The 22,588-nt window shown below is 41.5% G+C and overlaps 1 protein-coding gene and 1 long non-coding RNA gene across 5 annotated transcripts in view; one reads left to right on the top strand and one right to left on the bottom strand.

Annotated features, from left to right (window-relative positions):
* Positions 1 to 22,588, bottom strand: part of scaper (S-phase cyclin A-associated protein in the ER) — a 213,899-nt gene that overhangs the window by 186,649 nt on the left and 4,662 nt on the right. For 2 of the 4 annotated variants that reach the window (XM_087310256.1, XM_087310257.1), the window contains exons 2-4: positions 16,263 to 16,380; positions 10,849 to 10,925; positions 10,068 to 10,265 (exon numbers count right to left, since the gene is read on the bottom strand). In XM_087310256.1, coding sequence (XP_087166382.1) covers positions 10,068 to 10,265; positions 10,849 to 10,925; positions 16,263 to 16,380 — 393 coding nt within the window. 4 annotated transcript variants of the gene reach the window in all.
* The window catches only part of LOC147837888 (uncharacterized), a 5,935-nt gene continuing 4,906 nt past the window's right edge, over positions 21,560 to 22,588 (top strand). Inside the window, exon 1 of the long non-coding RNA XR_015526709.1 lies at positions 21,560 to 22,588. This exon is cut by the window's right edge and continues 904 nt beyond it. This is a non-coding gene — a long non-coding RNA (uncharacterized LOC147837888).

Here is a 22,588-nt window from a genome sequence, read left to right as displayed (position 1 = left end):
TCCTGAACTATGCAAGCCAGTGGCGACAGCGGCAAGGAAAAAACTTCACCAATTGGCGAAAGTGAAGGATAAAAACCTCGAGAGAAACCAGGTTCAGTTGGGCATGATCATTTCTCTTCTGGCCAAACGTCTAGATCAGAGCTGCAGTCTAGGTGCTGGAGGCTGAAGAATGCTGGACCTCCTTTACTCGACTTTGCTATTCTAGGCACTACTAGAAGCCCTGAGTTTAGAAATCTTAAAGAGCGGGTTGGATTGTAGACAGGAGGTTGGTTAAAGAAACAGGAGCTAGATTATTAAAAACGGTATGCAAGCAGAGTAGCATGTCAGAAAACATAGTATTCAAAACAACAGTAGCTAAAAAGTACCTGGATAATACCAAAGTCCCTTTCAAACATTCTTAGGCATTCTGTTTAAATTGGAAAACATCGAATTCTCCAAAATTGTTTGCCAAGCTAGCTTACGAGTACTTCATATAGTACTAACTTCATATTAGGAATCACCAATAGAATTAAACAACAACTCTTTACTTTTCGTTTCTAAACGTTCGATTCACAGAAAATCTGAAGAAACTGAAACTGGAGAAACCCAGAGAATCTTCAGTCTATAGCGATCGCTGATTGGCTCCTGTACTAGAAGGCGGGGCTTCATTTGCCACAATGAACATTACACTATTCCACATTCAGAACTATACGAGTGACGTGTCTTGTGTATTCTATAGTCGGCGATAATACTAGCAAATCCAATGGACACTGCAGTATCCTATGAAGCAACTATAAGAATTCATAAATGGGAGTGAAGCGACGCTACTGATCATGTGATAATGACAAATGGCGGATGTAGTACTTATGGAGTACTTGCATTCATACTAGATAGAGTGTACTTTTCAAGTGTAAATTCAAATTCAAATGAGTAGTATGTAACTTCGGACATAGTAGAGGTTAATACCGGCCAATAATGCAACAGCAGAATTAGAGCAAGTAGACATGAAACAGCTGAGTGTCAGCAGCTAGCTTTCTGCAACTCTCACATGGTGGCCTACTTAAGCTGAGCTGAGCTGCGCCCAGTCAGTACCTGGATGGGAGATCACATGGGATGGGAAAGCTAGGTTGCTGCCAAAAATGATTTTAGTGAGATGAGCAGGGGGCGCTTAACCTGCGGTCTGTGTGGGACCTAATGCCCCAGTATAGTGAACTTTATACTGCTCAGTGAGTGCCATCTTTCATATGACATATTAAAACCAGGTCTTGAATCTCTGTGATCGTTAAAAAAATCCCAGGATGTAGAAAGAGTAGGGGTTAAACCCTTGCATTCTGGCCAAATTTGCCCACTGGCCTCTGTCCATCAAGGCCTCCTAAACATATCAGAATTGGCTTTATTACTCTGTCTCCTCTTCACCAATCAGCTGGTGTGCGGTCTGGTGCAATATGGCTGCCGTCGTGTAATCCTACTGAATGAGGAGATTCCCCCCAATGTGTAAAGCACTTTGAGTGTACAAAAAAGCGCTATATAAAAGGAGTTATTATTATTATTAAAAAATTACTATACACATTTAGCATATAGTTGTTTATTTTTAAAGGCTTATATAAGGAGAATGCTTAAACGAAATTTTAAATGACCCCTCTTCCCTGATTTACCACATCTCTCGCTCTAATAGACACACTTCTACACACAAGAGAAAGGAGAGTTTTCTCATCCTCTGGCTGATGTTACATAAATCAGGCCTGAGACGAGGGAGAGGCCTGATAAGAACTAATTAGTCCTCTGGGCAGTGGGTTAAAGATGTGGGCGTTACATGAATATGAAAATAAATCATGCCATCGGGCCAAATCAAGCGCGAGACAAGATAACACTAGCAGATGAGATGAAAATCAGGGATATAGGTGGAACTGGTTAATTTTCTGCCTTGCATATAATAAGATAATTGTTAATAACCAGATTTTAAGTAACACTTTACAGAACACAACGTTTCAAATTGCCCATATTTTTTGTTTTGTATTATCTGCCATGATTCACTGGCCATTTAAAAGAAACAACGCAATAATCTCTGCTCCTGGAATAAATGTATTTTCTGCTGATGTCAACAAGCTCTTGTGGCCAGGAAAAACATTAACTAATAATGACAACGTAACGAAACAATCTAATAAAATAAGGTGCTACTTATATTGCAGCAGCCAGAGTTCTGACCAGGTCTAGAAAATATGATCATATAACCCCAATTTTATCCTCCTTACACTGGCTGCCTGTTAAATTTCGTATTGAATTTAAAATATTACTTCTCACCTATAAAGCTCTAAATAATCTAGCTCCTGTTTATCTAACCAACCTTCTGTCTCGCTACGAACCAACTCGCTCCTTAAGATCTCAAAATTCAGGGCTTCTGGTAGTACCTAGAATAGCAAAATCAAGTAAAGGAGGTCGAGCCTTCTCTTTCATGGCTCCTACACTCTGGAATAGCCTTCCTGGTAATGTCCGAGGCTCAGACACACTCTCCCAGTTCAAAACTAGATTAAAGACCTATCTGTTTAGTAAAGCATACAATCAGTGCATCACCTAGCGGGTTCCACACTGGCTTCTACATCTTGCTTATATACACCATGAACAGCAGCTACGCTAATTATTCTCTTTATTCTCTATTTTCACCTGGGGATACTCATCCCGAGGTCCTCAGATTAGGCGGAGTCACTGATTGGATCCATGACCAGCGACGTGATGATCCCAAGGATTCCATATCCGGGACCAGGCCATATCCTGAGCTGCTGCTGCGCTGATGGTCGTGGGGAGTGGAGAACTTGAGTCTGATTCCAGCGCCGCTCCAGGGACAGACGAGTCTTCATTGAGGCCATCTTCCAGCCTAAACCACGGCGAATGAAGTTCTGCACAAGACTTTTGGCCAGCGGAGAAATTAAAATGGTCGTGCCCAACTGAGTCTGGTTCTCTCAAGGTTTTTTTTCTTCACTCCCATCAGGTGAAGTTTTTTTTCCCTCTCCGCTGTCGCCACTGCCTCGCATGGTTCAGGATTGGTAGAGCTACGCATCGATGAATTTGCTCTTCAGTGTTTGAACTCTCAGTAATGATTAAATCACACTGAACAGAGCTAAACTGAACTGAACTGAACTTAAACACTAAAACCTGAACCACACTGTTCCAGTTACTATGACCATTTATGTGAAGCTGCTTTGACACAATCTACATTGTAAAAGCGCTATACAAATAAAGCTGAATTGAATTGAATTGAATATATTACAAACTACTGAATATTCTGCCAAATGTGTTTTTGGGACGGCGCTTTGCTTCAGTGCCTTTATTCATTAGGGGTCGCCACAGTGGAATGAACCGCCAATATATCCAGCATATGTTTAACACAGCGGATGCCCTTTCATCTGCAACCCAGGAATGGGGATCATCCATACACACTCATGCACACACATACACTACGGCCAATTTAGTTAATCCAAGTCACCTATAGTGCATGTGGGGAACTGTGGGGGAATCCGGAGCAGCCACGCCAACAAGGGGAGAACATGCAATATGCTTTAGTAATCTGTCAAGAGAACTTCAAATATGATTAAGCTCTTGTTTATCTAACCAACCTTCTGTCTAGCTACAATCCAACCCGCTCATTAAGATCTCTACCCAGTGCTTCTGGTAGTACACATAATAGCAAAGTCTACTAAAGGAGGTCGAGCCTTTTCATATATGGCACCTAATCGCTAGAATTAGAAAGGCTAGAAAGGCTCAGACACACTCTCACAATTCAAAACAAAATTAAAAACCTATCTTTTTAGTAAAGCATACACATAATGCATCACATAACTGTAGGATGTATGAGTGTGCTCCATGAAGGTGAGTGGGTTTGACAAACTACCTGTAGGACACACTCTTCTTGTCTGAATACACCAGCCACTTTGTTAAAAATAGTTCTATGCTTTATATGATTGTTTCTACATCTGTTTATATAACTGTTTTTCTATTTAATTTTTGCATTTAATCGTATTTTTTCGTATTTAAATAAGCTATGAACAGCAGCTATGCTAACTATTTTCTTTATTCTCTATTTCCACCTGGGGATACTCATCCCGAGGCCTCTAAAGATTATGCAGCACCACTGATGCGATCCAAGACCTGTTAAGAAATGATGCCAATGTATCCATATTTCTGGACCAGGCCATATGCTGAGCTGATGCTGCGGCAGTCATGAAGAAGTGAAGAGCATGAGACTGATTGCTGAAAGACCCCAGTGACAGATGAGTCTTTGCATTGGTCCCGTGGGCCAGCATGATCACCCACTGTGACCTTCCCACACCTGCAGTTCTCCATGATGGACGTCCAGAGTTCTCCAGCCTCCAGTTCCTAGACTGCAGCTCCGCACAGGAAGTTTGTCCAGATGAGAAACGGTCGTGCCCAACTGAGCCTGGTTTATCTCAAGGTTTTTTACCCTTCACTTTCATCAATTGGTGAAGTTTGTTCCTAGCCACTGTCGCCACTGGCTTGCTTGGTTTGGGACTTGTGGAGCTGCCCATTGATGGATTTGCTCTGCAGTGTTTGGACTCTCGGCAGTAAATTTTAAACCACACTGTACTAAACTAAACTGAACTGAACTCTAAAAACTGGACTGACACATCCCGAGGCCTCTAGAGATTCAAGATCCAAGACCTGCCAACCAGTGGACTTTGAGGACAACACATGAACTTCTTTACAAATGTATACAAAGACATCACTTATATGCTGTACAACTGCAGGTTTACCATGTTTACATACAACAACTTTAACTGTTAAAGCTGCTACTAGTTAACCAGTTAATCTGTTATTTTGGGCTTCCCAAATCCACATGCAGAGGTGTAAATGCAAAAATTTGGTATCATTTTAAAGAAAACCCTTTGAATTTTTATAAAACACTATTGAATGTGTTTAAAATATCTGTATATGTTGTCTGTGTCATAATGAACACCTAAAAAAAAGGGTGCCTTTTTTGATAAACTCAAATTTGAAAGTGTACCTTTTAGGTTCTGTGTGGTGTAGGGTGCTGTAATTAATTTTGGTGGTTCCTGCACATGTCTGTAATCATAGGAAAAAAAGAAAAATGTCTCTACCATAATCTATGCAAAAGTTATTGTATTCCAACTGATGAGAGGTGCGGTACAAGCCACAGGGACCAATCATTGTTTTCATATTTCACTATTCTTTTGTTTGATCAAACATAATTCACTGTGTTTGGACCACGTCAGACATATAAAAGGATTACTTATGCACATCACCTCAAAAACAGAGGAGAAATGGCCCTGAAGCGCACAGCATAAGGTAAGACATGACAGCTGTCTGTGCTATCTGGGGCTGCTTATTGATCATAAATGTATTGTTTTCACTTCTGCGCCATGGAAACACCACGATTCATTCGGCAACTGTTTGATATGTGAATATAATTCAGTAAAAAGAATGCTAGAACCATATGAGCACCGGCAAGAGCTTTCATTTGAGCTATAACTTGTACATGTGTCATATAAAAAAATATGAAAATAAACCAATGTAAAATACCTAGCTCGGGTCTCCAAAATACTGTGTATTTAAGTGTAAATAACTTTTGTACAGTAGAATAAAAACCAAAGTGATGCATATGTGCAAAAATATAGATTCTACACTTTCAAACGAAACCACTTAAGGGGTTCTGGTGCAATGCTAGCCCTTTAAATCTTAAAGCGAAAGCCGATGACATCACGAACACTGTACCGGGTCCACAGAGTTTAACTGGTTAATTAAAGTTATTAGGAACTAATAAAGTTTTGGTAATTAATAACCTTACCTTTCAGAGTTTGATTGTAATGCAATGATGAGCAAGTTTAAAGCGATTATTGTAAAAAGTGCTATACAAATAAACTTGAATTGAACTAAGCAGTAAATTTGCAAAAAGTCAGAAATTGTAGGCTATTTTCTAATTTTCCTTTCTACTAGATATACATGAGAAGACTCAGACCTCAACATCTCCAAGGAACCCTTTCTTACTTTAGGCCTAAAATGTTCCCATCAGATACACAGCAGTGAGCTAAAGAGCTGTAGCGGAGCATGAACAAACACAAACACACTCAAACCAAAGGGCCAGGGAGTGTGAACAGACCCTCTGGACATGGCAACAAGGCCGGGCAGATAGTTTACGCACATTCGCGCAGGCCAGCTGTCAACAAGGTAACCACAAAGGGGGCCGGTTAGCTTCGAGCATCTGGCCCAAACCCTGCTCAGCATAATTCTAGATTACACGCCAATCGATAAATCAGAGCCAGCAGTGTGGAGTGTGGACGATGGGCCCAAATACAGCCCCAGCCCGCCATACCTGCCAGGGTAAACACAGAGAGTGCCCCGACACAAGCTCTGCCAACCAAAGCTAACAAAGATCAAACCACTGTTTGCCGACACAGGTCTCGAGACCAAGCCGGACACAAAAACACTGTTGATCAACTTGAAGTGACGGATCGTTATTGCGACCGTTGCGTGCTGAGAGGTCATTGGTCATAGTGGCTGACTGTAGAGCGCGTTTAGCAATCAGCTTTTTGCTTTTACTCAAACTAAACAAAAAACCTGGGGTGGAAAAAAAAAAAAGTGTTTTAGGACGTCACCTAGACCTTGTACCCCGAACACCCCCCTGCACACACACATACAGAGAAGGAGAGGGGTCCGGGGGGGCTCTTTGTTTACACATGTCATCCATCTCCACTCCCTCCAGAAAGGCCCTGGAGAGCTGCAGTGATAATTCTCTCACCAAACCCTCTCTGACACAAACCAGAAAACAACAGGAATGCGAGGAGGAGGAAGAGGAGGAGAGAGATTGATCACAGCGCTTCACTCCCTCTAGTGGACAGCTCCGAAATCTCACAACTAAAAATTATGTTTGAAATGTAAGTACACATGAAATCAAAACTAATCATACTGATTTTGTTAGCTCACATTGCTAGTGAACAATTAATCTGTGCATGTCCTTAAAGAGCCCCTATTATGGTTTTAAATGAGCTTCTATGCAGTGTGTAACACAGCTGTAAGCAGGGCTTTACATTAACACCCGCCAACACGCCAAATGCGGGTAGATTTCAGCGGTGGCGGGTATGACAGACACTCCCACAAGCCACTTTGGCTGGTTGAAAATAATTTTCCCGGATAGTAATTCTGAAAAGCAGGGTTCGACATTAAGGATGGTCCAATATGCATGCAAAGGCGATCTTAGAATTGAGAAGCAACATGACTGACAAAAATAATTGCGATCGTGCGAACAATAGATGGCAGGTGAATACTGAATGAGAGGCTAATCACTCGCGCTAACAGCTGAGGTGATGCAAGCGACTGTTTAAAACGCGTGCGCGTTTCCTTGCGTGAAGCAACTGTGTCTAGAAACACAACTGATGTGACAAATTCTCTTTTAAATAGACTGGACAAGAAGGGATGAACATGCACCCACAGTCTCGCTGCTTTCAAGATTTCCAGAGTTGTCTTTTTGTAAGCAGCACCGGTTTGAAGATTATTTATGGGTCTAATGTTAACTGTGTGTGTGTGATCATCCTTTCATTATCACACGGTATATTTTTACCTGCTTTCTTTTGCGTTAATAGGGTTTAATTATATTTTTTAACAATAACATTGCTTTAATGGGAGATTACTCCCCATTTATGTGTAGTTAACTGGCGATCTGGGACCCTTAGCCAGGACAGATTACTGTGCATATGTTTCGTTAAATAAAAAAGTATAGTATTCAGCTATATTTTGCTTGTTTTGACACATTTAAAATTTGTGGCTAGGAAATAATTAATTGTTTATGACTGGTGTGGTCAGAGATAAATTTGGTAAATCCTTCATTTTAAGCTCTGAAAATTATGTGAAATAAAAGCTAATTGCAATACTATGAAACCATGACCCATTTGCAGACATCCCAAGTCTCCCGGAAGTTCCAGGAGTCTCCCGCAAATGCATAGAGACTCCCGCATCCCCGCAGATAAATGATAATCTCCTGGAAATCGCGCATCTCCCGCCCGGTCCTTAAATACGTCGCACACCCCTCTACACCACATCCCTCCCAGCTTTTCAGGTACATCGCGCGCAACTCACTCCCACCACTTTACAGGTATGTCACGTGCAACTTACCCCCGCTGCTATACAGGTATGTAGCGCACAACTCACCCCCGCTGCTCTACAGGTATGTAGCGCGCAACTCACCCCCGCTGCTATACAGGTATGTAGCGCGCAACTAACCCCCGCTGCTCTTCAGGTACATCGCGCGCAACTCAACCCCGCTGCTCTACAGGTATGTCGCGTGCAACTCACCATTTTTTCCCAACAATAAAATGTGGCTAGTGAAAATGGCGAGTGGCTAGTAATGTTGGAAAACTACTAGCCACAGTGGCTGGTTAATGTCAAACCCTGGCTGTAAGTAAATAAAAACATCCAGCTGAGGGTTAAATCTGAAAGTGTCAACGTCGATGCGGTACATTATCAAATATGTAGTGCTGGATTTGGTAAAACGTGAACGTGCCTTTCCCTTCATACACTAGCAGAGGCGCGAGGGGATCACAGGACTAATCATGACGCGAATATGACGATCACTGACATATAGAGATTCGGCTATAAAGTGTTACCAACTGACAGTTGACAACAAACAGAAATGGTGTGGATGAGGAGTCTGTTAGGTTGTAATAACTATCCTAAATTTAGATCTTTCTGAGGGAAATGCCTACTTTGCTACATCCAATCAGCTTGCAATAGAAAATTCAAGCCACGCCCACTGTTTTCTCATTTCCTATCACTTTCTCTAGGAACTGCGTCACAATATGGAAATTATGAGAACAAAAAAACGGTTGCAGCTTCTGGTTCATGCGGACTTTATAGGCATGTGTCTACGAGTTTGCATGTTCTCCCCGTGTTGGTGTGGGTTTCCTCCGGCTGCTCCGGTTTCCCCCACAGTCCTCACATGCGCCATAATTGAATTGAGTAAACAAGATTGGCTGTAGTGTATGAGTGTGAATGAGTGTGTATGGGTTTCCCAACACTGGGTTGCAGCTGGAAAGGCATCCGCTGTATAAAACAAATGTTGGATTAGTTGTCGGTTCATTCCGCTGTGGAGACCCCTGATAAATAGAGATGAAGTCGATGAAAAATGAATGAATGAATCTATGTAAAATGTATTTAGATAACGCTTGCACAGCACTAATAATGTGAGAGCATGTTTTTGGCCAAGGACAACTAACTTGTATTGAAGTATACAGATATTTGTTGCTAATTGACATGACTTCCAACATGACTTCCTTGACATGTTTTTCCAAATCTTTTCCAGGCCTGGGAAAAAATCTAATCTTCATAACTTTCAGACAAGAGCCCACAGACTTTGATTATATTTGAGGCACTTTTCTTGACACAATACCTCTGATAGACTTTAATATTTGATTTTTTTGCATAATAATTGTTAGTTTTGCTGCTCTTTTTTAATGTTGTTGTCACTTTCTCTTATTTTATATTATAGTTTTAATCCAATGAGTTATCACATTTTTAAATGTAATTTATTTGTGCATAATTTCTGGACATTATTGTTTTTATTTATTACCATCAACCATTGCAACTATCTTCATGTAAGACCAAAAAAACAAATGTTTTGACAAAAACTTGAAAAATTCTTCCACGTATAGATGAAGGGTGGGTTGTATTTTTATTTTTAATATTGTTATTATTATTTTGCTTTTGCTAATTGTTTAAAAAAATGTCCTGATACTCTTTGCATTCTTATATTCTACAAAATATTATGTAGATTTTCAATAAACATACTAATAAAAAAATAAATCTATGACTTTTCCAGGTTTTCCTTGACTATGAATACCAAAGAATTCAACAATTATATGCTCTTGAAGTTATATAAATTAAATTTTTTGTACCATATGCGACCAAATCAGAGTCAAATCAAAAGTTTTGCGGCCTGTAAATCAAATGCTTCATATCTCAAAACCCCTCAGAATGACGATAAACATTTGAATCCTAAAGTGGTCAAATGGTGTTAAACGTAATGTGTGTGCGTAATGTATAAGAGGTTGGAGCCTTGATCATACCCGACACTCCACCACGCTCTGGTCAGATTCACAGGTGACGTAGATCTCGTCCACTGCTCTCCGCAGGTTATCAAACAGAAAGGCCCAGTATCGAGCCCTGAGGTCCACCTTTCGCGGTTGTCTAGTCTTGGTGGGACTCTTCTCAGGTCCTTTGTCCAATATCGACCCAGGACCATTTTTGCAGTCCAATCCAGAGTTCTGCGAAGAGCAGAGATTAAAATCAACATTTAAAATTGTTTATGTGCGCAATTAAAACCCATGTTGCTATTATTCATGCTCTAATACAGGGCCGATCAACCCTGTTCCTGGAGATCTACCTTCCTGTTGAGTTAAGCTCCAACCCTGATCAAACACACCTGAACCAATTAATTAGGACCTGAACAGCGCTTGATAATTACAGGCAGGTGTGATTGATATTGGGTTGAGCACCCCTGCTTTAATAGTTCATGTATTCAATAGCTGCTGTTTATATAAATACTGAGGTAAACTGAAGGACTCAAATAACCCAATGAATGTAAGGCTGCATTGATATGACTCGAGCTCCCCCTAGTGTTTACTAAGAGTAATCGCTGTTTATTTCCTCTTTTAAAACTGCCTGATTAATTGATCATTTAATTTGACTTAAAATAATGGAGAATTGATTACTCATGTGTATCATTGCCCAGACGTGCAGGTTTCAGGTTATATAAACCCTAGTTTAACAAATCTGCCATTTTCACATCAGCAATAAAAAAAAAATGGTACAAAATTTTGTACCTTGTTTTTGGTACAAAATTCCCACCTGCTTTTTGTTCCTGTGGAGGCCGGAGTTGATTCTCTGAGCTCTCGCGTTGCTGTTACCATGACTCTTTGATTTCGCTGGAAGCAAACAAAAGAGTACAGCACAGTTAGAAAAACGAGTAAATATTAAAATGCTATGCATGTTGCTTATGTCCCATCTGAATGACGTTTTTCAGAAGCATTTACTGCAAAACTGTCAGTACTTTCTGATTTGAAAACTACAATTTCTATAAAATTATTTACACACAGTTGACACCAGAAGTTTACATACACGTTAAAAAAGGAACATTCCATTTAAAAATAAAATGTCTGATGGTAAATTGTACTAAACGTTTACTATTTTAGGTCCATTAGGATTACCTAAATGATTTACATTTGCTAAATGCCAGACTAATGAGAAAATTTCTGAGAATTTTTTATTTATTTCTAGACAGTCAAAAGTTTACAAACATTTCCTTGGTATTTTTTCAGCTTTGCTTTTAAACTGTATAGCTTTGGTCAAATGTTTTGGGTATCCTTCCACAAGCTTCTCACAATAGTTTGCAGAAATTTTGGCCATTTCCTCCTGACAGAATTGCTGTAACTGTGTCAGATTTGTTGGCTGTCTTGCAACAAGCTTTTTCAACTCTCTAAATTTTCTATAGGATTGAGATCAGGGCTTTGTGATGGCCACTCCAAAACATTCACTCTGTTGTCCTTAAAGCACATTTTAACTAATTTGGCAGTATGCTGAGGGTCATGGTCTGTTTGGAAGACCCTAAAACCCTAAAAACGTGCTGGAAACGTTGGCGGTTCATTCCGTTGTGGCGATCCCAGATTAAAAAAAGGGTCTAAGCCGAAAAGAAAATGAATGAATAAACGAATATAACACCAGCAAAGAAACTCGACACAGAGAAACATAAGTGTTATTGCAGAGGAACACAAACCGCGCAGAAGTATAAATAAACGGCAACGCACAAGGCATGCGCCGTGGGCCACACCGATCACTCGATGCAGAAGTATAACCCAGGCTTATGGAAAGGAGTAGATAGCCCTTCAAACTGAGATTGTTCAGGACTACACTCGAAACCAAAGAGCAAGAAAATTTCCCAAAATACACCAGACCGCGACAGCAGGATAGCGACATCCGGACGCAAAGTAATACACAAATTAGAATTTTTTTTTTTTTATTATTACGAATTTTTACGACAAACAAAGATGTTATAATATATTCATAACCATGTTTGTGTTTTACCGTCAAGCTTTAAAAAAAACTTTCAAATAAAAAGCGCTGAATTCCGCCATCTTTATTCCTTAACAATAACTCCTGTACAGCAGTCCCACAACATTCTGACACTCGATGACACTCAAACACCCTGTCAGAAAAGTCTAGTGGCTGAGAATGACCTTTTTACAGCGTCTGCTATAATGTTGGTTGGTTTTTGGCGTGTTTACATAGATGAATATGGCCACCGTGTTAGTGCACAGCACAGTTCCCAGCTTATTACCACATTATATCATTATGATACCATAATATATGCCTTCAGTGATTTCCTGAAGATAAATACCAAAAAATAACACAACTGGAATAACTACAGCAGTCGGCATCGTCTGATCTCATATGAAGCTAGAGACAGCGATGACATGTAATGACGTGTGCAGGTGCTGTAGTGTTGTGCTATTTCTAAGGGATACATTTTGAAGCACTTCCCCTTCACACTCGGTTTTAAGGAGTAGGGGAACAAAATAGAATTGGGATTGGGCCTAGTCTCTGCCTATCAGAACTGATCTAGGATCAGGCCTGTATTGTGTGTGCGCTATAAGAAGAGGATCAGCTTCCTCTGGTCATCTAGGATCAGCTCCCTCTAGTCAATATAATCCTCTTTATCAGGATACGAGGGTCAAAACTGACTCTCAATCAGCACTTCTAAGCATTAAGTGCACAATTGGAGTTCTGCAGTCCCTGATCCAGAAACAGTAAGTGAATGGAGGCACTGGCAAGTGCTGTTTGCGGAGACGTTACACAAACTGCAGCCCCAAAACTGACAAAAGACTCCTGCGGTGACCTGTCAGAGCTGACGCTCAAGCAGGATCTGGGTCAGCTTAAATGCACACACAAACACAGACACACAAGTGCACACAAACAATGACATAGACAAACACACACACACACATAGACAAGCACAGAAAGATACACACAAATATGTGCAAGCACTCACACACGCATATACACTAACACACATGTACACAAATATGCACAAACACACATAAGCACAGAAACACAAAAACCTACATAAACACAAACATAAACACAGGTAAACAAGAACACACATACATACTGTACATGCACAAACACACACACAAACACAGACATACAGAAAATCTACACACACACAAACACAAGTACGTACACACACACACACACACACACACACACACACATACTGCATATGCACAATAACACGATACAAACATGCACAAACACACAGGTACACACAAGCACAAACACAAATACAAAGGCACACACAAACATACTGTACATGCAAACACGAAAACACACAATCACACTCAAGCACAAACACACCATTATACAGGCACACAAATACACACAAACACACAGGCATACACAAACATAAACACACAAATGTACAAACAAACCCAAACATGAAACTCAAACAAACAGAAGCACACACACACACACACACACACACACACACACACACACACTGTAACAAAGAGTGTACTGTAAGTCCAGGTACAGAAGAGAGACGACAGGTTCTGAGCATTGGTTCACCGCCCACATTTGCTTTACTAATGGCCGCTCTTTAGAAAGCTGGACGCATTTTTAATTGAAGCCTGATGGGTGACAAGACACGTAGGATGTGAGAGCGTTTATGACTGCAAGAAAGAGCAATGAATCATCTAACAGTCATTTATTCACATTGTTTAGTTCTCCTTTTTTGGAACCAATGATTGAACAAATAAATATAATTGAATAAATACTACATACACTCACTGGCTACTTTATTAGGTACACCTTATAAGAACCAGGTTGGACCCCCTTTTGCCTTCAGAACGGCCTCAAACCTTCATGGCATAAATTCAACAAGGTACTGGAAATATTCCTCAGAGATTTTGGTCCATATTGACATGACAGCATCACGCAGTAGCTGCAGATTTGCAGATTGACGCACAAGAAAGGCCGAGTATTGGCATGCGAGAGAGGCCAAATATTAGCACACGAGAGAGGCCGAGCATTGTCGCGCGAGAGAGCCCGAGCATTTGGATAATCGAGAGAGCCGAATATTGGTGTGCGAGAGAGCCGAGTATTGGCGCACGAGAGAGACCTGTATTGGCACGTAAGAGAGGCCGAGTATTGGCACGCGAGAGAGGCCGACTATTGGCGCGCATGAGAGCAGAGTATTGGTGCGCTAGAGAGACCAAGTATTCAGATAAACGAGAAAGCCGAGTATTGGCGAGCATGAGAGGCAAAAGTTGGCCATGTGAGAGAGCCGAGTACTGGCGCGCAAGAGAGCCGAGTATTGCCGCGTGAGAGAGCAGAGTATTACTGCGCGTGAGAGCCGAGTATTGCCGCGCGAGAGAGCCGAGTATTGGCCCGCGAGAGAGCCGAGTATTGGCCCGCGAGAGAGCCGAGTATTGGTGCGCGAGAGAGCCGAGTATTGTTGCGCGAGAGAGCCGAGTATTGGTGCGCGAGAGAGCAGAGTACTGGCCCGCGAGAGAGCCGAGTATTGTCGCGTGAGAGAGCAGAGTATTACTGCGCGTGAGAGCCGAGTATTGCCGCGCGAGAGAGCCGAGTATTGGCCCGCGAGAGAGCAGAGTATTGGTGCGCGAGAGAGCCGAGTATTGCCACGTGAGAGAGCCGAGTATTACTGCGCAAGAGAGCCGAGTACTGGCGCGCAAGAGAGCCGAGTATTGCCGCGTGAGAGAGCAGAGTATTACTGCGCGTGAGAGCCGAGTATTGCCACGCGAGAGAGCTGAGTATTGGCCCGCGAGAGAGCCGAGTACTGGCCCGCGAGAGAGCCGAGTATTGGTGCGCGAGAGAGCAGAGTACTGGCCCGCGAGAGAGCCGAGTATTGCCACGTGAGAGAGCCGAGTATTACTGCGCGAGAGAGCCGAGTACTGGCACGCAAGAGAGCCGAGTATTGCCGCGTGAGAGAGCAGAGTATTACTGCGCGTGAGAGCCGAGTATTGCCACGCGAGAGAGCAGAGTATTGGCCCGCGAGAGAGCAGAGTATTGGTGCACGAGAGAGCCGAGTACTGGCCCGCGAGAGAGCCGAGTATTGCCACGTGAGAGAGCCGAGTATTACTGCGCGAGAGAGCCGAGTACTGGCGCGCGAGAGAGCCGAGTATTGGTGCGCGAGAGAGCCGAGTACTGGTCCGCAAGAGAGCCGAGTATTGGCGCACGAGAGAGCCGAGTATTGGCGCGCAAGAGAGCCGAGTACTGGCCCGCGAGAGAGCCGAGTATTGCCACGTGAGAGAGCAGAGTATTACTGCGCGAGAGAGCCGAGTACTGGCGCGCGAGAGAGCCGAGTATTGGTGCGCGAGAGAGCAGAGTACTGGTCCGCAAGAGAGCCGAGTATTGGCGCACGAGAGAGCCGAGTATTGGCGCGCAAGAGAGCCGAGTACTGGCCCGCGAGAGAGCAGAGTATTAGTGTGAGAGAGAGCAGAGTATTGGTGCGAGAGAGAGCAGAGTATTGGTGCGTGAGAGAGCAGAGTATTGGTGCACACGAGAGAGACCGAGCGGACGCGAGAAAGGGCGAGTGCACCCGAGAGAGACCAAGTATAGGTGAGCGAGTTGGCAATTTAGTTGGCATTTCAGTGGGGGGTTTTTGCATGTTCTCCCTGTGCTGGTATGTGTTTTCTATAGTCATGCGCTATAGGTGAATTGGGTAAGCTAAATTGGCTGTACTATATTTGTAAGCATGAGTGTGTGTGTGAGTGTTTCCCAGTGATGAGTTCCTTTAATTCATTATATTTCTAACAAATAATAACTCCTAATTGTCAACAACGAAATGAATTGCAGACCCTCTCATGTGTGTTGCTTGATTGGCTGTTTGATACACGTCATATTCTCAGGTGCATGCAGTCCAGAGTTAATCAGAAACTCTAGATGAGCCCCAGAGAAAGTTTACATCAAGCATTCTGAAACCACTGAACCCGATTCATTTGTTTGCCTTCGTCAACTCTAAACCAGCTCTGTTTAGCTAGCTGCATGCAACAGCCCACACATTCAACATCCCATCAACATTAAAATGCATTCCCAATGTCAGCCATAATTATTATATATATATATATATATATATATATATATATATATATATATATATATACATATACATATACATGTGTGTGTGTGTGTGTGTGTGTGTGTGTGTGTGTGTGTGTGTGTGTTTGTCAGACTGAATTGGATCAAACCTTCTTCCTCCTTGCTCTCCACTGGGACACTCCATGCAATGAGGTTTCTAGCAGCCCGTCCTTCCTCCGCCACGATCTTCCTCACCTTATCATGGCTGTTGGAGCGCTGGAACGAGGCCTGCAGCAAAGATACATAAAGGGGGCAATAAGTATTGAACACGTCACCATTTTTTTCAGAAAACCGATTTCTAAAGGTGCTTTTGACTTGAAATTTCTTAGGATTAATTAATGTTATCACGACGACCCTGATATTGAATTGCACAGCTTTGATATATTACTCAACACAATTCATTACAATGGTGCAAATAGTTAATTATTGAGCTGCTCATTGGCCATATGCCACTGTTATGCAAACGCAAATCTGTTCCGTCTGTCGCATTCCCTCACAGAGAGGAATATTTCATAAGCATCGCTGGGTTTTACACATGCATAAACAGCGTACTGTCCTCTCCTGCAACCATCTCATGTCCTCGGGGGGTTAAATACACAACTGACCTACTTAGCCAGTGACAGCAGCCTTCATTACACGCTTTACTCTCTGGAGGTCTGGAAATAAGAATGAAAGAAGCTTTGTAATTGCGAAACAAATGGATAAAATGAAAGCGAGACATGCAAGGAAATTAACTTGTTGCCTGTCAGCATGATGTTTGGATGGTAAATATTTACTCTGGGTTTCCCAGGTTTCTGACGGAAGACTGGCAATTGAAGGCCCGAGTCAATGCAACGCTCAGTTCAATCGCTAGTTCAGCTAAAAAAGAAAATTCTGTCGTTTACTCATTCTCTACTTGTTCCAAACCTGGCTGAGTTTCTTTCTCATACACAAATGAAGATATTTTGAAGAAAACTAGAAATCATTGATTCCAAAGTATTTTTGTTCCTACAATGGATGTCAGCGGCCACTTCTGTGTTTGATAGAAGAAAGAAACATCAAGCACTTCCATTTAAATGTCAAAGTTGCCTTGAATTTTTCACCAAAATAGCGAAAAATCCTTTCTAAATTGCTTGTAGTGTCATCAAAATTGTCGATATTTCGACAAGTATCGATATCGGAATATATAAAAACAATATAATCTTGCTTTTGGTCTGTATCGAGGCAGGCTTTGCGCTGCGTAAGCTGTGCTACAGAGCAGTCCTAAGGAAACGTGCTAATAATCGAAATTCATTCATTCATTTTCTTGTCGGCTTAGTCCCTTTATTAATCCGGGGTCGCCACAGCGGAATGAACCGCCAACTTATCCAGCCACTTTTTACGCAGTGGATGCCCTTCCAGCCGCAACCCATCTCTGGGAAACATCCGCACACATTCACACACACACTCATACACTACGGACAATTTAGCCAACCCAATTCACCTGTACTGCATGTCTTTGGACTCTGGGGGAAACTGGAGCACCCGGAGGAAACCCACGCGAATGCAGGGAGAACATGCAAACTCCACACAGAAACGCCAACTGAGCCGAGGTTTGAACCAGTGACCCAGCGACCTTCTTGCTGTGAGGCGACAGCACTACCTACTGCCCACTGCCTCGCCCCAATATCGAAATTGGTAATCGGTATTTTTTAATGGTGCCTTTACACCTAGACTTTTGTTTTGGAACCAGTCTCATTTGCCCAGTTAGCACGGTTCTATGGCATGTGTGAAACCACCAATCGCGCTCAGATCCGCGCCAAAACAATCGCTCCGAGATCGATTGAATGAGGAGGTCTCGGCTCAATTGAAAAAAAACTCTGAGGCGGATCGATTGTAGTGAGAAAGCGATACGATTTGAGACCGGTTATATCACAGTGTTTTATGGATATGTAATAGGCATATGAAGTGAGAATTATGAGTAGGGCGGGAGGTCATTCCAGACATCCAAAACTTCCGGGAGACTTGGGGAGTCTCCCGCAAATGCACAGAGACTTCAGGATACCCGCAAACAAAAATCTCCCGGTAATCACGTGTCTCCCTCCCGGTCCTCAAATATGTCACGCACCCTTCTCACCCCTCCCTCCTTGCTTTTCAGACACGTTGCGCACACCTTGTCAAACACCACCAAACCAAAATAAACCGTGAAACTCTGACCAATGTGAAGAGAGTTTACTCACATGTGACTTGTTTTAGCTCTTTTGATCCGTTTAGAAACTTTGCCGTGTGAAAGCGAACCGCACCAAGAGCAAGCAGCAACATTGTAACAATTTTAATCCCTGTTTCGGTACAACTGAATCGATTCACAGGTGTAAAAGCAGCCTAAGGTACCGTATCGAAGCTAAACTAGTTGTTTGTGTAGGCTTGCATTTTACAGTACTATAAAAATACTCAAATGTCTACGTTAGGCGTGGAATGATGACTGTTTTCAAGGTATACCGCGGTTTGGAAAAGTCAAGGTTTTAAAACCGCCAACATTTTCTGTAATACCGTTCCTGAATTATGTGTACGATTTTTTATTTACTTTTTTTTTTTTGTTTTTTAGGACAACAGTATCTCCAGCAGGAAAAAAATATCCAAAGATGCCATTTTAAATTGTGAAGAAATCTGTGTTTTGAAACAAATAAACTCAGCAGACGTCAATGATTCATTTGAATTATTTATATTTAGCCTGGCATGTTTACTGCTCCAAAATATCATAAATCTTTCAAAAAAGTAAAATGGTTTGTGTTCAGTGTCCCAAATTACAGAGTTTCAGGAACAAAATATTTCAAGTTTTTTCCCAGTTACATTGGACATTTCGATTGAACCAGATCCTATATTAATTATATTTGGAGTTTCCGAAGAATTTTCGAGACTTGCACGGATACAACAACAGTTTGTTTCATATGGGTTGATCTCTGCCAAAAAACTCATCCTTTTGTTTTGGAAGAAAAAAGAAGTTCCAACTCTTAAATTATGGCTGACAGAGATAACAGGTACACTACATCTGGAAAAAAAAATCAGATATACCCTAATAGACAAGGTTTTGTTTTTTGCAAAAAAAATGGTCCCTTTTTTTCCTTTTAATAAACTTGTGATTAATATGTTTACTATGCCTTTAGTACCTACGTTTATTGTTGGATAGCACTGGTGGGTGGCTGGATGGGGGAATGCATGTTTATTTTATTATTTTTGATTGTTTTAATGATCATTTTTATGACTGTTTTTTGTTGTTGTTGTTTTTCATTTATTATTATTATTTTTTTAAATTCATTTAAAGTCATTGTTTGAATGCAAGTTTTATGTTTATGTTTAAAAAAAAGAGTCTATTTTCAAGTAAATGTCTGCGAAAATCTCTAATAATAAAAATATTGAAACTAAAAAGTATATTGTGTTCAAAGAGGAAAAAAGTTTTAGTTTTTTTACCCAGACATTTAAAAAGAATATATTTTAGAGCAGTGAGCACAATACCGTGATATTTTCATCCAAGGTTATCATACCATCAGAATCTTACACCGGCTCATGCCTAGTCTCTGTCAATAGTTTTATTTGATTTACTAGTGTCGCACAAGTAGCGATTTCACATCTGTCACAAGTATAACGAAGCTTTTTCTTCAAAAATGCGAAAAATGTATAATAAATATAATATTTTTGTTCAACTTAAAGTGCACAATAAATTATTTCAGCATCAATATCGCAATAGTCACATCCCAGGACCTGCAATGTCATGTTGCGATTTATAATAAACCAGAAACCACAGCTCAGAGCACATGATTTGATTGCAAAGTTTAACCCTAATGTGTAAAGGATTTATTTATTTTTTTGTATATTTTAAAGTTTTTTTACGGCCAAGTTTTCAAGTTTACTTGTTTAATTTAAACCATTTGGGCACAAGACACGATAAAGTTAGTCACTTTAACATAGAATAATTGTGTTTATTATACAATAAAGTCTGCATGCAGTCATATTTCACCTTTTGATTATTGAATTTCTGTAAAGAAATCATCTGTAAGGCATTGTTTGGGGTTACATTCAGTGTGGAGGCGTGCGAGAGATCTGCAGAGTGGATGGCGACACCAACAGCCTGAGGTATCAAGACATTTGTGCTGCCCATTACATTACAAACACAGGAGAGGGACAGTTCTTCAGCAGGATAGCGCTCCTAATGCTTCAGCCTCCACATCAAAGCTCCTGACAGCAAAGAAGGTCAAGGGGTTTCAGGATTGGCCAGCCCAGTCACCAGACATGAACATTATTGAGCACATCTGGGGTAAGATGAAGGAGGAGGCGTTGAAGATGAATCCAAAGAATCTTGATGAAATCTGGGAGTCCTGCAGGAACGCTTTCCAGATGACTTTATTAATAAGTGATTTGAGTCATTGCAGAGATGTATGGATGCAGTCCTCCACGCTCATGATGGAGTCAGACACAATATTCATTCTGTTTCCACTGCAGCAGGACTTTATATTCTATACTGGACATTATTTCTGTAAGTGACAAGACTTTTTTCTGAGCAAAGTCAGACCTTACTGTCCTAATTAAAAATCAAGGCATGATCATATTATATTTTGGTCAAATAAGCGTAATCTAGAGGCCTTTGCCTTTCATATAAGCCACTTCTGATACCAAATGATCAACTAGAGGTCAAGTTATTATTTGTTGTTCCTAAAACTTGGAAAGGCTTTTTCTCCAGACCCAAGATCTACAAAACACTTCAGAACTGCAAAATGACTAAATCAAGCTGGAAAGCACCACGTTCAGGATGAATAACAGCACAGAGAGCTGCAGGGATAGTGTTTCAAGTGCATCTAAATGCAGAAGCGTGAAGAAATTAATGATGTGAGGAGGACAGAGAGTACGTACAGAGTAGAAGTAGAGTCTGTAAGCGGGTTCCTCGTCCATATCCGGCACTGACATGCGACCGAATTTGCTTATGGCAACCTGTTCACCGCCTTAACCGGCATCTCCCCCTGCACAAACAGCCCGACGTCGTCATTTTGACAGCAGGACCAAAAATAGCCCCCGTGCTCGAGCTGCGAACTAGCTGAATCAATGCGTCTGCCAATCAGCAGGACGGATCTCTTTCCCTGGCGATCCGGGATTTGTGTTTGTCAGACCCTGCAGCAGGTTGCCCGTGCTGCTACTGTTTCAGTTGTGTATGGCGTAGTCTCCATCCATACACAGCCTGGCAGAGTATCGTGCCACACTCTTCCCTTCTCTCTCTCTCTCTCTCTGTGCAGTCATGTGCACATGGCAGGCCGCCCACTCGTCCGGCATGTGCTGGAGGCGGCGGTGCTTGCGTGTTATGTGTGTGTGTCAGCATTAGACATGCCGCAGACTCAGCGTCCGATTGGAGCTCAGTGGCGTGGAACTCACACAGATGTAAATAGAGACGCACGCATGAGATGTGGAACAGACAGAGCCGCGAGGATGGCAGCGCACAAAAATACACGCAGTGAGAAGACCGTACCGAAGATTTAAGTCGGTATGTAATATCTTAAATGTCATCCTTTTATGTGTATTCAGTGTGTTTATGTGTGTTCAGAAAGATTTAATTTGTTTATAACACATTTATTAAAAACATGGGTGCCACTTTTTATTAAGTAGCCTTCATTACTAGGTATTTACATTTAAATGAACCCTAGTGTGCTGTCGGGGATGTTCACATCCACACTGGGGAGATTTTGAGTCTTCATTTGGCCACAACATCCTCAGTGTTTCAGAAATTGGAATGTTTTTAGATGCCAAATCTTACTTAGACGCATATTTTAGGAAAAATCTTTAAACATTTTTAAAGAACAATACACTCTGGGCATACTGACTACCCTTTCGTTATGTTAGTGACTATTTTTGCCCCGTTGACTTCCAATATAACAACATTTTTTTATTGCAAAGTCATGAATGCATGAATGATGCATGCGTTCTTGATTGTTGATGGTTTTCCCTACTGGGGAGAGATAAAATTGGACATTTTTACTGTTGATCATCAGATACAGTGCCAAAAAACGTTTGTTCAGTGCAAAAAACGCTTAGTTTCTGCCTTCTATATGGAGTATGGTGCATATGTGCGTGTGTGAGAAAGACCATGGTTTCCGCTACATTTATTCTTCCGTGGCGGGGCGCCACACCAAAATTCATCCCACCACGACTACATTACAGCTTCTTATTCAAAATATTCGGTCGTTTTTCAAATAGCAGGTTAAAAATCGCACCGAAAACATTTTAAAAGGTAAGTGAATAATAACAGTGCAAACTATTTCTGTGACCGTAGTAGTGCTGTGCATTTTGTTTAACCCTTTGTTTAACCCTTTAAAGGGTCACTAAACACCAAAACACATTTTTTAAGCTGTTGACAGTCGTATATGTGTCCCACACTGCTAAAAACACTATTAGGACACCTATATTTCACTAAAAAGTGTAAATTGGTTGTTTTTGC

Source organism: Danio rerio, chromosome 25, assembly GCF_052040795.2.
Source record: "Danio rerio strain M-AB ecotype USA chromosome 25, GRCz13ab, whole genome shotgun sequence".
NCBI classification, from domain to species: Eukaryota; Metazoa; Chordata; class Actinopteri; order Cypriniformes; family Danionidae; genus Danio; species Danio rerio.
This window is presented reverse-complemented; position numbering and strand designations above follow the sequence as displayed.